The following is a 16604-nucleotide window of genomic DNA, read 5'->3' as shown; positions in this document are numbered from 1 at the left end:
ATTCTTTATTGTTGTTGTTGTATGAATATATACATAATGAAATAATTTAGTAAAAGTTTTAGATATAAACATTGATTGAAATGGATTAACCAATCATAAATTTAATCTACCAGATTTTTAAACTATTTACACCAATTTTTAATTAAATAAATTATGGAATTTGGAATAAAGTTAAATGATTAAGCCATATTTTGTGTTAAGATCAATACATGGAAATTCATTTTAAATATCTTGTTTTCCTCAATTTTTTTCCCATTTATTTGGACTAAGCTCTGAGTTATTCTCTATTTTACTCTATCTAAGGCTACATTTCTTGCAATTTCAAACTCCCATATATTGTTATTCACCGATTCTAACTTGGTTTTCCTCAGTTATGCTCTCTTCCTTGTTATTTCCGCTTTTGTTTACAGAATTTTTTCTCACGGGAGCCATATTAGGTTCTTGTCGGATACGACCAACTTAATTTGAAATTAATTAAACAATTTAGAAAATTTTAAAAGAAAAGGTTGTTAATTTTTTATTTAATTAATTAAAAATTAGCATAATGTACCCTAAAAGTTTAGAAGTTTAAATTTAGGATTGAAAATTATACATTCTGAAAGCTTAAATTTATTTTAGGATGAAGCATTTGTAACAGAAGTACATCATGTTAATGGCGAAGGAAAAGATGCAGGCGTTGTTTACTGTGAGATGGAATCTTACGAAAATGATGGTGATAACCTCTGTTATTTAGAGATGATTAGAGCAGCATATCCGGGTAAATGCGGCTATAAATCGGAGACAGGTGGACGATTAAAAAATTTGAGAGAAAGTACCACTAATGAAAAGGTATTATTCTTTTTTAGAATTTCAATAATTTTAATTTATAAATTTGAAATTTTACTGTATATGGTAGAACTCTCTTATACCTTGTTTGCACCGAGCATTTTAATCTAGATTGTGACCAAGGTCAACGACTATGCCTTGGTGCGCCCTCTCTCTTCCGTTTCAATCTCAACTGATCCCATGTGCGCGAGAAAATACAAGATGGCTGCGGAACACGTGTTGGCTATCAACAGAGAAATAAAAAAGATATTTGGAGAGACGATGACATCTGTCTATTATTAAATATATGGCAAGAAAAAGTATTTTATTTCTAACCAAAACTTCCGTTTTGTTTGCTGGTGTTCGTGAATTACTGCGTGGTTATGCCAGTTTTATCATCGCGTGTAATAGCCGGGTTCTTCTCAAGCGGACTGCCTGTGCGAACAGCTCAACGGTTAACTGGCGACAGTCACAATCCAGATTATAGGTAAATCGAGATCAAAGTGAGTCGTGGATTGTGTGCGAACGTAGTATTAAGAAGTTTTTGAAGGGACCACTGTAATATTAAGGTAATATAACATTGCATAGTGTAATATAGTAGAATAGTAAGATGAACTTACTGTAGATGCTTAACTGTCTGGTGTCAATACGACATGACAACAGTTAATGGACAATATGACATAGAAAGTACGGTCAAAACAATTAAGACCTTGGCAAAATAAACAAACACTTCAGGTGTGCAGGCATTTGATATGCATTATGGTGAATATCTGGAGCTACTTTATTCAAACTTTACTGTTTTTATAAGTGATAAAATTATGATGAGGAAAAAGATTACTATTTGTCTTCAACGGAAACTTCTTAAGTTGATAAAATATTGTCGATGGGACTGATATTTCGGAATTTCTTACACGAGAAAACTTTTTCCTCATCATAATTTTATCACTTATAAAAACAGTAAAGTTGATGAAATTAATAATAAATCATTAAAAATTAACTTTCTACTTAATTTTTAAAATCGATGTTTGTTGAAGAATAATAATTTCATTAATTTCGTAATTTTTTTGCAGATAAAAGAATATCATAATCAATTTTACAGACCTGAAAATCTTTGCATAACAATAATTGGAAAGATAAATGCTTCTGATGTGTTTAAAGCTCTTTCTCCTGTAGAAGAAAGGATAATTCAAAAAGTAAGTGGATGTATTTATTTGAATATGTAATTCGTAAAAAGTGTTGAATTTCAATTACATATACCTTATTACTTTGAATTTAAGCCACACTTTTTATTCCAGTTTTTAAGATTTAAAATTAATGTGAGACTTAAATTCAAAGCAAATATTTTAATGTCTTACTTCTGCCAATCTCCCACTCTCCGACAATCGGGTCTTTGCTTTATGCTCTACACATATGTGTAGTATTATGAACATTGATGGCTGTTCATTCAGCAGTTCCACACTTGCGATTTTCCCATTTAATCCAGTTGCCTTTTGATAGCAGCTGCGTAGAATTGTGTCGTATCTAGCTGCATTTTAATTTTAAATGAGGTAGCTTATTATATTCGTTTTAGTACTTATTTAAGTAAATAAAAATGTTACTTAATTTTCAATACCTATGTGAAGCTCTGGACAGGTTCAAACCCTCACTAAAATTTTCATTAAAATTATTCTTTTTAAAGAAAAAAAAATAGAAGCTAGAAATAATTTTTTTGTTTAAAAACACAAACTTTTAAAACAATAGAAAAATGTAAGTCTTAAGAGGACCATTTTCGGTTGGAGATCAGATTAAACATTGATTTTGACCTTTCTCGCAATCTAAGTTGAGACCTTGTTACACATAGTAACAAGTGGTCAACCACTTGGAAAGCGAGAACAAGGAAAAGCAGCCAATCAGAATGGGCAATCGAGGACAGAAATGAATAAAAACCCAGGAATTTGAGGATGTGGCTGTTTCTTCTCCTGAAAGTTAAAAGTGTCAACCAATTGTTGTATGTGTGTCTTGTGTCCATTTTTGTCTCTATCTTTTGTCTTCAGATTGAGATCTTCCCATCACCGGAAGTTGACCACATTGCCCTGGAATTATCGAGACGTTGAGGAAACTTTCATTCACAAACCAGATACACTCTTCCTTTTGAGACTATCTTGGAAAGGAGAGGAAACCCCAAAGGTTGCCGCCGACTTAAAACTTCAAAAATTGCGGAAATCTTATAAGCTCATTTCGCGTCTAATAAATGGTTTCGTAATCGTAGAGTCTCTCAGCAGTGACCATTGCTTCCACATATGACCCTTCTAATGAACCTAACCATTCTCAAGAATTTCCAAAAAACGGTTCTCTGAAAATTCAGTGTTTAGCTAATAAATTTTTGGTGTTTCTTCTCCTTGTAATGGTACTAGCTGAGTGGATAAGACGCTACATACTAGAGTTATACAATGTAGGTTTGACCCTTTCCTATTTTAGTTTTTTTTTTGTATGTAACAAAATTATTTTATCATATCATTAGCATTATTATTCCGCATGTTTAAAGCCTATAAAACGAGATTTAAAAAAACATGACATCATTTCCTGTTTAGTGAAAATGAAGTCTTATATGTCATTAAATAAAATTTTCATTTCATCATATTTATTTTCAGATATTTTTGCTTGTGGTTACATACTTCGTTACCACAAGTGAATAAGCTTCATACGTTACTGTTGAAGGACCAAAAAAGACAAGTCTAATATGAAAATAGGGTAGCATAGTTGCAGCATTTTTTTTTTTTTTTTTTTTTTAATTGTTAATGTTATGAACAACTTTCTTGTGTGCTCAAGTTTGTTACACTTCAAATATAATAATGTGACTGGAGGGTCAGCACCTCTTTGGTGCCTTGTCAGGACCGACACCACCATGTCTTATGCAACACGGAAGCTGCAACGGCGAGTTAGGTTGGTTAGAAAGTAGGTCAGGCAATCTTCCATGTTAAAGAAATAGACTATTCCAGTAAAATTAAATAATTCTAAAATGTGTTTTAAAGTCTGTCAATTCAAATCAGTTAAAAGGAAATGAAAAAAAGACACAAGAAAAATTACTTGGAATAAATTATTTGTTTAAAAAAAAAACAAAATTTGAGTTTACAAAAAATATAATTATAATTAAAATTATAATTAAAACATGCCAGGACAAAATTCATACTTTAAATATTAAATTCACAGAAGCATTCACAAAACCTTGTGTCTTCTTTTAACGTCCTTTTCGCACTCGGGAAATAACTGTCTTTACGGCGGAGTCGACCTTCTTTTGTAGGCTACTCTTCCGCCTCAATTTTTAAACCGTGTTTTACATATTGAGGCGGAAGAGTAGCCTACAAAAGAAGGTCGACTCCGCCGTAAAGACAGTTATTTCCCGAGTGCGAAAAGGATGTTAAAAGAAGACACAAGGTTTTGTGAATGCTTCTGTGAATTTAATATTTAAAGTATGAATTTTGTCCTGGCATGTTTTAATTATAATTTTAATTATAATTATATTTTTTGTAAATTAAATTTAATGATTGTGCCGAAAGCCTTGGGGATATTTTTAACCGTGTTTTACATATTGAGGCGGAAGAGTAGCCTACAAAAGAAGGTCGACTCCGCCGTAAAGACAGTTATTTCCCGAGTGCGAAAAGGATGTTAAAAGAAGACACAAGGTTTTGTGAATGCTTCTGTGAATTTAATATTTAAAATTTGAGTTGTTTCTTGTAAGAATTAAAATTCTAAATTTCATTAGAGTAATTAATTTTTAAGATAAATTTTTTATTTTAAAATATAGAATTTTGTAGGTTATTTTAGATGTGATATTTTGGTTTAATTTTAACCATAAATAGCCTATTTTATTTTAAATCTTTAATTATTTTAGGGTTGTCTTTCCGAATTTACTCGTCCATGGCAAAATCCTGTCCCTCCTCTTAGTGAGCCAATTGTAAAAACTGTTCCTTACCCATGTGATGATTGTGAGCATGGAATTGTCACTTTAGCATGGAGAGGACCACTTGTAAAGGCAAGTAACCTTAATTATTCTAAATAAAGATATTTTTTGATATTTGATAAAATGGCCAGGATTATAATTGTAAATTTAATACACAATTAAGACTATACAAACAAGTCTTTTGATGTCCTTTCTCACACCTCATGAAAACAATGGTCTTACAGTGGAGTTGACCTTTTATTAGAGACTACTTATTAGAGAAAGGACATCAAAAGACTCATTTATGTAACCTTAATATAAATAATTAATTATTTGTATTAAGGAATAAGTTATTTTTAATGAGTGGAAATGAAATATCATTTATTCAATGAAATTCTTTTAAAGAAATCTATATTACATTATTGTAAAATATTTTTCTTTAAACATTTTATGAAATTAGTTAATTTTTTAGAGGTTTTTTTTTTTTTTTGATGTAATAGTGTGTTGTTATTCTTACTCTTTATGTGAAATGTAACCTCATTAGTTGCATGTGAAGTATGTAGAAGTTACAGATAAAATTAACTATTTTCATGTTCATTTTGAGTAGTTTAAGGTATTATTCATTAGGCACAAAATAACAATTCTGTCCTTTATCATATGTGTTTGTTGTGTTCGTGTATACTCTTGTGGCTAGCTCCAATATTCTTGATGCTATGTATTGTAAGCATGCATCCTATTGTTTACAAAGTGTCTTTTCTTCAGTTTACTCACTAGTGATCTAGTGGATATTCCTTATACAAATACACAAAATGCACCTCCACTTTGGTGCAGTCTAACCCGTTGCTAGTGTACTGGTAGTTTGTCAGGCCTAACCAATGGACTGTCTGTGTAGAGTTTTCCACATTTCCTCCACTTGCGTATTCCTGGATAGGGCCAGTTCTCTTCTAAATCCTTCTGGTAGGCAGTCTTTTGGTGACACATTCTTGATATGTTGCCAGAATTTATTTATTCCAAATTACTGGTATCAGCCTTTGATAGCATGGCCACTGCTGCTCTTCTTTTCCTTTGCAGCTTTGGACAAGCCAGAAATGGTTAGGGACTAACACAATTTTCTTTTCTGTCTGTCTTTATATATGCGTAAATAGGTAAGTATAAAACTAACACTCTCCTTTCATAACATGCACAATAAAGTTTACATGTTTTGTGTTATCTGTATTAAAGTTATGAGCCCAACCAAGGGGATAGATTAATATTGAGCCCACTATGGAACTAATTAAAACACACTAACTACGTAACCTAAACCTCTTAGTGCTGTCTGAGCAAAAAGTTTGCTATCGAATTTTGAAAATAGCCTGTAAAGAGTTAAAAAAACAAATGTGAAAAATATTTATATAATTGTAAAGAATCTGTTAAAAACATACATATTGTCAAATATGTATTTATTATGTGTATATTTAAAATGCCTGTCTAAAAAAATAATATATACATTATTCCATATAAATATAATGAAATCAGGCAGATATAGGGGTGTGCAAGCACAGTTGCACCTCTTCTAGGATTTTCTCAAGTAAAGCTGGGTATTTCAAATGTTAAAAAGGTATGTTTCCTTTCTGCACTCCCCACTAAAGATTTATTGAATGTGCTATTGAATGAAAAAAAAAAACTAAATTATTACAGACCATGTTATTTCTCATATGACGAAGGTATAAAATAGCCCTAATATTTGAATTTACTGTAATAATGGATTTTTAATTCTTAAATACATGTATATTAATTTTTAGGAAATTGAAGAATGTGTAGCTCTTGAATTACTTCTGGAATATCTTCATAATACTTCAGTTTCCCCATTACAAAGGGAATTTGTAGAGATCGAAGAACCATATTGTAGTGATGTAAGTATGAAAAATTTTAGTATTAATTTAATTAATTTTAAAAATATAACAAAATTTTTAAATATAGTTGTGTTGTTTAACATTCACAATACATTCTGTAAAGTAGGAATTATGTAATATGACATTGTGTGAATACCATATTATATGCATATTTGTCATAACTGTGTGGGGTACTTTAGACAAGATAATGTACACAAACGGTATTAATTAAAATGTTTATAATTGTTTCTATTTGACATAATATTTTTATTTTGTTATATAATATTTATTTTAAATTGGGAAATTGAAAACTTTTTGCAAGATTTTCTGGAATGCTTAAATTTTAGGACCTGGAAATGCTGGTTATTTGGTTAATGTATGAGGATCATTCAAAAAGAAATGAGCCTGAGGCCTATAAACAGAAACCCTTACCTGTATGTCAGAAGTATTGGCCCTGGCTATTGAGGCACTTTTCCCACTGTGACACAAGGCGGTGAATGGATGTCTTGTAAAAGTCCCGGGGCTGCGTTGTCAACCAGTTCTGAACGTACTGCTAGACGTCGTCATCCGAGTAGTCGTTACCAGGACCGTCACTCGGCAGTCCTGGGTAACGACTCCATCAACCAGCTGAACAATGTCATCGGTAATGTGGTGTGGTGTTCCTGACTGTGCATCATCGGCTAACAACACCCACCTTTCTCTGAAGCGCTTGCAAGGGACATGCAGTGTTCACCGTACACTTGTAACATTCTTCGATGAATGTCTGTTCTCCCTACTCCTTCTGCTGTCAGAAGACAAACAACACCTCTTTGCTCTTCTTTTGACGCCTCTGTTTCACTGTTTCACTGTTTACAACACTACTGATTTGGTGGACGACTGACGCATGCTTTTGCTAGCTTTGTAGTCACGTGGTATGCACCCGTTACCCTCTAGCGGCGGGCTGTGATCTTCCGTGCTGTTGTCGGAACCACACATTCTTACACACACAACATTACAATTCTGTCATTGGTTTTTACATTGCAGTCTCTGGCTCGTTTCTTTTTGAATGATCCTCATATGAAGCCTGACAGTAAAATTGCTTTATATACAAGACATGAGATCAATGTTGCCAAGTTCTTAAGCTTTTTTCCACTAGGTTAAGCCAACATTCTCCAAGATTTTCAATCACCAAATTTTTCTTACTTTAATAATATAACTTCATGTGACTATAGACATACGTAGTTAGCACTGCCTGAATAAATGTTATCTGACGCATGACCATAATTTAAACTTGATTATAAACTGTATATCTTTTTTTTTTTTTTTTATAAAACATTAAATTACATAATGAAACAACTCCAAATTCAAGTTGTACTTCTAGATATTAGATTGGAAGTGTGATTTAAAGAAAGATTCTAGAATATAGAACATTTTTAAATGATAGAAATTAACTTATTGCAGTTTTTGAACACTGACTCTGCAGGAATAATTATCTTCAGTGTATATAAATATATTGTTTTGTTGAATTGTCATATAAATTATCCTAGTCATAAATAATTTCAAAATTTTATATATTTAGAAATTTGATGCTAATTATAAGTTTGTCTTTAAAGCTTGAGTTTATAATATAATAAAATTAAAATTACTTTTGTGGAAATAACTTTTGTAATTTTTTTTTAAATTATTATTTTAGGTTAATGCTTCTTTGATTGAAAACTCACAAACACTTATTTCCATGGATTTTGAATGTGTTTTGAAAGTTCAGTTAAATAATATTAAACCAAGGTACTTTTTATTATTTATATTTTTCTTCTCTAAATTAATTTCAAGAAACATTATGAAAAACTTAAAAAAATAATAAAAAGTTGTAAATTTTTACAAATTAAAAAAGAAGTATTTAATAATTTAATAGGTTAGTTAATTGTAGTTATTACAATTATTACCCTGTAAGTCTGGACCCTGTAGGAGTTTCTCACATTACCATTTCTTCCATTACAGGAAAACTATGTCACTGACTGTGGAGGAATGAATTAAACTTATTTTGATGGTGGGGACTCAGTCACAAAGAAGTGGCCAGGGAATTCAATAGGCCTCATCCAGACTGTGACTAGTCATGCACAGATGTGTTGGTAAGCTCATCTGGGAGCATCCATGGCTGTTACAGAAGAAGAAAGGACTGTTACCTCTTTCTTCTTCTGTAACAGTCTTTGGCAGTGAGCTTACCAACACATCTGTACATGATCAGTTCATTATCTGGATGGAGTCTATTGAATTCACTGGCCACTTTTTGGTGACTGTGGATTTCCACCATCAAACTCACTTGATTTTGTTCTTCCATAGTGATATGGTTTCCCTGTAATGAAAGAAATGGTAATAATATTGGTCCAGACTTTCCGGACACCTTCTAGATTGTTCGTCGTACAAGTATGTTTTGAAAATTTTAAATGAAAAAGTAGAGATTATTGAACAATGAACATATTAATAAATAATTTATATTTATTTAAATGATTAATTCATTTCTTGGTAATATTATAGTTTGACTTCAAAAACACATTATAGTTCAACTTCAACAACAAATTAAAAAATATAAAAAATATCTTTTAATATTTTTAATTTTAAAATAACAACAACATTAAAAATATAAATGGCATCTATATATCTAATCTTATATTAATCACTCCGTTTTCATAATCATGAATTTGAAGATATATTTTGTTCACTGAACATTGATTTTAAATGTTAATTGAGGACTTCAAACAATTTATTTAGCATATTGTGAAGAAAAAGCTAATTTTATCAAATTCTATTTCCTTTTGTAAGCTTCTATTGAGAATTTATCATAATCATTAGATATTATCAGTTTTATAATCACGACTTCAAATTATCTAAGATTTACATATATGTGTACAGTATACCAAATGCTACATAACTGACGTAATTTATTAAGCAAATGGAATATGGCTACATATACAGAATGCTATTTTCATTAATAATAATAATAATATAAACAAACTGCAGTTAATAAGTACATGTTCATTGAGAACCTCGCAGGTTGCCAGATAGCTTTTATAAAAAGTAAAGCAGAATTCCTCAAAATATAACCAAAATTATTTTAAAAGTGCCCCAAAAAGCAGTAATATGCCCAATTCTAGTAGCCTAGAGCCCTAAAATTATATCTCAATCTGCTGCTACTTGTGGCCCAATCTTGCAGTTCTGAAACCCAGCCGTATTTTATGAGATAAGTGAAAAAAATGGTAGTTCGTGGATAAAGTGATACTGTAAAGGCAAAGCCATATTGACCAGATTAGATTTGTTCAGATTGGTTTGTTCTTCTCTTATAGTATGGATGCACTTTGATCTAAATGAATGAGTTAACATATGCTTAACACAGTTCAGACAGAATTTTCACTTTGAATTTCTAAGTAGCCATATTTCAAACTAACCAAATTCCTTAACATTTAAATCTATATATCCCTGGAGGCCATTTGAACTGTATTTGAACAGAGTTCAAATGGCCTCCTATGAAGGGAAAATTGATTCATTTGAACAATGTTCAAAGTCAATCAATTTTCTCCATTAGAAATAATGGAAAGTGAATTAATTCATTCCCAGACCCCAATTAATACTTATTTTGTAAATTTAAACAGCAAATACACAAAATTTAACATAAAAAGTAACAAAATTAAATGCTCTAAACAATAAATAAAATATGTAAATACTGTGTAATAAAATAAAAATTGCATTTATTGGTGGCGCACTGTCAACTTCAGTATCTTAAACATGAACGCCAGATTTGCTACACTTACTGCTTTATACTTTGTGATAAATTTATTTTTTCACCTCAGTTGTTGACACTAAAACCTTCCTCTTAGGCTTTCTTGCTTCCACCCTTTTCTTGGATGCAATGGTTAATAGATAGGTGTTATACATATAACCAAACACACCAAAAAATAAAGCATAAGAAGCACTGAAAACACATGAGCATGATGCAAAAGATGCTTTTACAGCAAGAGACAACTTGGGCACAGGACAGATGGTGTTTACGCAGTAAATGCAGTTTAAACGTAGAAGTGTCATTCAAACTCCACCTCGAATTTCTCTTGAATTTAATATTTGAACTCTGGAACATTTAAAGTACAAGATATCACTCTATTTCAGTTTATTTACACATTTACAATGTCTATTCTCAAGTCAAGTAAACGTATCAGTAAATAAATTTTTTAGAAGTAAAAGACTATTGTAAATTTTAACACAGATATTATGAAATAAATTTGAATCAATATTTGTATTTATTTCAGATTATTAGAAGTTCTTACTAAATTAGCAACTGGTGAGGAAGAGTTTGATATGAAAAGAATTTGGACAATAATACATAATTCGAAATTAAATATATTAAACGACGTAAGAATTATTCATTTTTTAAGTCATTCTTTAATGAAATTATTATTTAACATTAAATTATTTTGTAAATAACTATTTGTATGAAGTATTTTTACTGCAATAAATCATTTTATTAATATTTGTAACTAACTTTTAAAGACTGATTGAACACGGCGTCATAATTTAAAGATAATCGTTACAGTTTAGGCAACAGAGTATTGGAATGGTAGTGATTTATTGGGCTGCAATTTTCAAATTGCAGATTTATAGGTTCTCATTGTTCATCTGTCCTTCCTTAATGTCGAGAATGGAGTGGATAGATGAAAATCGAGACCAGGTAGGAAAAGCTTAGAGCCTACAGGCCCTGATTATCTAGATACTAATTTCTGGTCTTGACGGGAAGTCATGTGATTTTTGGGATGCAATTTGAAAAAATTGTAGACCTATAAATTCCCAGTCATCAGTCCGTCTCTCTGTAATCTCTAGAGCGGAGTTAGATAGATGAAAGCTGTGATCAGATATGGAAAGATTAGGGACAGGAGGTCTCGGTTTACTATATAAGAACTTCCGGTGCAAACCGGAAGACGTGTTATTTCAATTCAAAAATTTTTTTTCCAAAAGATGTTAGATAGATGATTGGTAGGACTCTATTGATAAATGAAAAGTATGATGTACAGGGGCAAGATGCTACTAATTTGAGGTGGAGAGCATATATTTTTAATTAAAAAATTATTAAAAATGTGGTTAAAAATTGCAGCTCGGCATTGTGAGCATTTTACAATAAGCAATTGCTTGTTTTTCTTGTTTCTCTGAATGATTAATTAAAACCTGTAAGTTTTAGTTATTAATTTGTAATGTTTTTGGCATTGGAAAATACGTAGAGAAGAATGTGTTATTTATTTACTTGACTGCCCATAAAAACAATTATCGGCGTTTTCGGCCGATATTCAATATTTTTGGGTCCCCAAAGTGGTAGGACTTAACTGGGATTTAAAAGCCAAGGACTTAACTGCCTCAGATACCCAGTTGAGTTAAAAAATATAAAAAGTTTCTTTTAAATTTGAAAATAATGAATTTTTTAATAAAAAATTTAACAAATGATAAATCTTTTATGATGGGATAATTAAAAATAATTATTTTAATTGATATGTAAAATTTAGCTAATTTTCTTTTCTTGTTTTAGATAGAGAAAGCTCATCATCGTATGTTTATCGAAATTATTATTCTCGACTTTCTTTACGGCAGATCTATAGAAGAGGTAAGCATAAATAATTATTGTTAATGCGATTTAGGTATTTAATATATACAGGAAATTCAAAATGTTCTGTTTAATATATTATTTCAGTTAGAACAGAGAATGAGAAATATTCATCTGTTTAATGAATTAGCAAAAAGAGACATGAAATATTGGCAGAATCTTTTAAGGAAGTATTTCTTAGTTGAAAATATTGTAACAGTAAGTAAAATTAAATGAATGATTAATATATAATCATTAAATTATTAATATTATATAAACTGTTCCTAGTATTACATTTTAATTTCAGTGTAATTGTTTAATATAATTGATTTTATCATAAATTTGAGAAATTTTTCAGTACTTGTGACAAATGAAAAATGAATTTAATATACAAGAAATGTATAGTACCTTTATGATGATTGTTGTAGCGTTGTCAAGATTTTATTATATGAATGAATAGGAAATCAATAAGTTTTGATTTATTATTTCACACATTTTTATCTTGATTCATGCTTGAACTACTTCATTCCAAGTAAGAAAATTAAGTAATCTCCTGAAAATATCATATAAATACAGTCGACTCCGCATAAGTCGACACCCGGATAACTCGACACCATAGGTTAATTAGTCAGTTTTCTGTGGTCCCGGCAGACTTACATAGGCAGTAATGTTGTTAATGTTAAAAAAAACTCGGTTTATTTGACATCGTTTAACGCGTCACCACTGGATAAATCAACATACTTTTTCTGTTTCACTCTTTTTAGACATCTGATAAGTCGACTCCCTTCCTGAAAAAATGAGTTCACACCGTACAATAAGCCATGTGGTGTGAACTCATTTTTCAGGGGGAGAGTCGACTTATCAGAATTCTAAAAAGTGTGAAGCAGAAAAAGTGTGTTGATTTATCCAGCTTATTTGCTTGTTTATTGCTTAGTCTGGGGATGATGTCATACCAACAATTATTAATATGCATACCCATATAACAATAGCATAATTAATACACTATGAAATCTATAGTTCTTCGATTAAATATTAAACAGTTTCATATTCATCTTTTAAGTTATTGTTTCTGCAAGCTTTTATTACTTCAGCATATTTTAGAGAAGAAATTTTAAATATGATTAAAAGAATTTTAATTTTGTTATAGGTTATTGGAGAACCTAGTCCCGAATTAAAAGAAAAATTGATAAAAGAAGAAGAATTGAGAATTTCTAAGCAGCAAGAAAATTTAGGAGAAGGAGGTTTGAAAGCTAAAGAAGAATTATTCCAAGCTGCAAAGAAAAGAAATGATGTTAGTAATTGAAAAATATTATTATAAAATTATTACAATACACTTTTATTATAAAGTCAATTTGATATTTCAAATATTTGATTTAATATTACTATTGTTATGTTTTATTTTGAAATAACGATAGTGACTATATATATTTTGTCCTTTCAAAAACAATGTTTTCATGATGGCTGATTTTACACACAAACTAAAACGAAATAAACACTAAAAGATTTAAGGAATCGATCTTTTATTTAGATTAAATGAGTTTTATCTTCAAATATTTTACTACAAAAATAAATGTTTGATTTTGCTCTCAATTCAAGTACATCATATGGTTTGATATATTTGAATAGTGACCACTTAAACATTTAAAATGTGTCATAAGCTTTGAAGTGTTTTAAATATAGCATAAACAAAAATGCATAAAATCATTATATTTTGTTATTAAAATAAAATATGAAGTCCTAAAATGAACAATAAGAAATGTAAATGAATTACTTACATCTGTGTTAAGTTATTTATGGTTACATTTGATTTTGTTCTCTATTCAAATACATTTATTTTTGTTGTTAAGTATTTGGAGGCGAGACGGATTCGATCTCGAAAAACATTATGTAAATAAGTAATTGTTTTATTTAGATTAAAACTAAATTAAAGTAAATGTCATAACAGTGTAAAATTCCTATGCATTGTAATTATTTATAATTTGGAGATATTTTTTGACCGTTGAACTACGGTTAAAAAGCTACTCAATGAAAATATTTAAAAAAATTATTGTTTTTTAATTCAAATTTTAGATAAAACCTCCAAAGGAATTACTTCAGTCAGTACCTATTCCTTCAGTTGATAAAATAAAATTTCATTGTATTAGAAGATTAACTAATTGTAAGGAAGATCCAACTTTTGATCCAATGTTGCAGGAAATGCCATGCTCTTTTCATCTCGATGATGTAAACACAAAATTTGTAACAGTAAGTTCTTACATATTTTTAAAACTTTTCATTTGTTTTTATCATTTTTTTCAATTAAAATAATTCAAGTTTCTGGATTTAATTCAAATTTTTTTAATATAAAATATTTATTCTGTCTAATTTTTTATTTTAAATGAGCAAATATTTATTGTGACAACACAATGCTGGGCTGAAATTTTTAATCATACTTTTATTAACCACTCAGCAGTGACCGACGGATATCTGTCAAGGGCGATCGTGTCGCAGTGGTGAAGGACGGATATATTCTTTTGCGGATATCGCCAAAAACTACCGCGAAAAAATTTACGTAAAAAAGGAATTATGTAACAATAAAAAAGACTTTTCTTTACTAGACATAACTGTTTACAAAATCTTTTTCTGAAATGGTAATGAGAAAAAAACGCGTGGAAAGATGCTTAAAAAATTTCCCACGTTTATTCTCCGCTACATATGGATAGCACCATACCCGACTAACCCACTGCTGAAAGGTTAATTTAATTTAAAATATATGCTCTCTACCTCAAATTAGTAGTGGCTTGCCCCTGTACATCATACTTTTCCTTTAACAATAGTCATGCTGGTCATCTACCTAACACCTTTTGGGGAAAAATTTTTGAATTGAAATAATATGACTTCTGGTTTATACCGGAAGTTTGTATATAGTTAATCAGAGCCTCTTGCTTATAAGGTTTTCGCATCTGGTTTTGTCTTTCGTCTACCTGACTCCATTCTCGAGATTAAGGAGGGACGGAGGGACGGACGGACCGACAACAGTGGGAATTTATAGGTCTACGAGTTTTTCAAGTTGCAGCCCAATAAAAACTTAGACAGTATTTAATATGCAGATTGTAAAATTAATAATTTTATTTGTAAAGTTTCTCTTAATCTTGATGCATTTTTTTCCATTTATAAATTATAATTTAATAAATGTAGGGCTGCAGATGTTTGCTTTTAATATTTAATATCAAAAATTAAATTTTAATGTAATTATTTGGTGTACTTGTAATGGTGTTTAAACTTTGTTTGCTTATAATATTAGCACCTAATAATCTTTAGATAGATTTTAATAGTCCTGATGTAATATTCTTTATTAATTAGATGTATTGTTTTTTCAGTTGATTTTTAATTCAGTTGAAGTGTTTAATTTTAAATGTACACATTTCCATTTTGTTAAGAATAAACGTATTAATCTTTGTGCAGTAATCTCTTGACTTACATAACGGTTATGTTTTCGGGTCCCTAGCCTAACTCAAAGTTTGCACAAAGTAAATTTGTAGATTATTTAAATATAATTTCATAAGAAACTGCAATGTTACAAGATAGCAGAAGAAAAGTTTATTGTTTATAATGGTATTAAGAGAGACATCATGTGGCAGTATTTACTCTGATATAAGTTATAAAAGTATGAAAAAGTATATACAGTAGAGAGTCGTTTATCCGAACACCGGTTATCCGAACGCTTTTCAGTCGGACTGTGTCGTGCCGAATTGAACGTCTTTGATACTAGATTTACTTCTAAAGTATAATTTTTATGTTTTTCAATATATTTGTTTTGTTTGTACAAAATAAAGAAATAATTTTTAATGATGCAATAGCCTTGATTATTATTATAAAAATTTTCATTAGGCTTAAAATCGACGAAAATTCAACACGAAGCACCACGCGACGGAGAAAAATTTGAACATTGGACAGGTTAATATATTTTTTCATACATAATTGGTTATCCGAACAACCCCAGTCCCCAATTGATTCGGATAAACGACTCTCTACTGTAGATATAAACACATACTGAAGTATTTACTGTTTACGTAAAAGTGTCTGTGTACGACTACAACTATGCCAAGCCGCAGCTGTATTCGTACAAGCTAGTACTGGGCATTACTTGCTATTAGTAGCTAGTTAACTTACTTGCAGGCATGAAAGCTTACTCGTATACTGGTGCCCAGTACACCAGTAAGCTTTCATGCCTGCAAGTAATTCTCAGAATATTAATTTTTGTGATTTACATAAGTGCAGATTTTTAAAGTTAATTATTGTAAAATTGAAATACATTTAGTTAACATGATTAATATTCATAGAAAATTCTGTATTAATATTAATCATAGAAATGTGAATCGTCATTTATAAATAATGTAAGATGATAGAAATAAATTTATTAATGTTTTGACCT

At 30.1% G+C, this 16604-nt stretch overlaps 1 protein-coding gene across 1 annotated transcript in view; it reads left to right on the top strand.

The window, feature by feature from the left end:
- Positions 1 to 16604, top strand: part of LOC136971286 (uncharacterized protein C05D11.1-like) — a 41212-nt gene that overhangs the window by 15493 nt on the left and 9115 nt on the right. The window contains exons 4-13 of the mRNA XM_067265748.1: positions 619 to 828; positions 1875 to 1997; positions 4676 to 4816; positions 6505 to 6615; positions 8267 to 8358; positions 10872 to 10974; positions 12137 to 12211; positions 12299 to 12409; positions 13338 to 13481; positions 14261 to 14434. Coding sequence (XP_067121849.1) covers positions 619 to 828; positions 1875 to 1997; positions 4676 to 4816; positions 6505 to 6615; positions 8267 to 8358; positions 10872 to 10974; positions 12137 to 12211; positions 12299 to 12409; positions 13338 to 13481; positions 14261 to 14434 — 1284 coding nt within the window. The remainder of the gene's footprint in view (positions 1 to 618; positions 829 to 1874; positions 1998 to 4675; positions 4817 to 6504; positions 6616 to 8266; positions 8359 to 10871; positions 10975 to 12136; positions 12212 to 12298; positions 12410 to 13337; positions 13482 to 14260; positions 14435 to 16604) is intronic.

Source organism: Centruroides vittatus, unplaced genomic scaffold (genome assembly GCF_030686945.1).
Source record: "Centruroides vittatus isolate TY-2023 unplaced genomic scaffold, ASM3068694v2 contig_2433, whole genome shotgun sequence".
In the NCBI taxonomy this organism is placed as follows: Eukaryota; Metazoa; Arthropoda; class Arachnida; order Scorpiones; family Buthidae; genus Centruroides; species Centruroides vittatus.
This window is presented reverse-complemented; position numbering and strand designations above follow the sequence as displayed.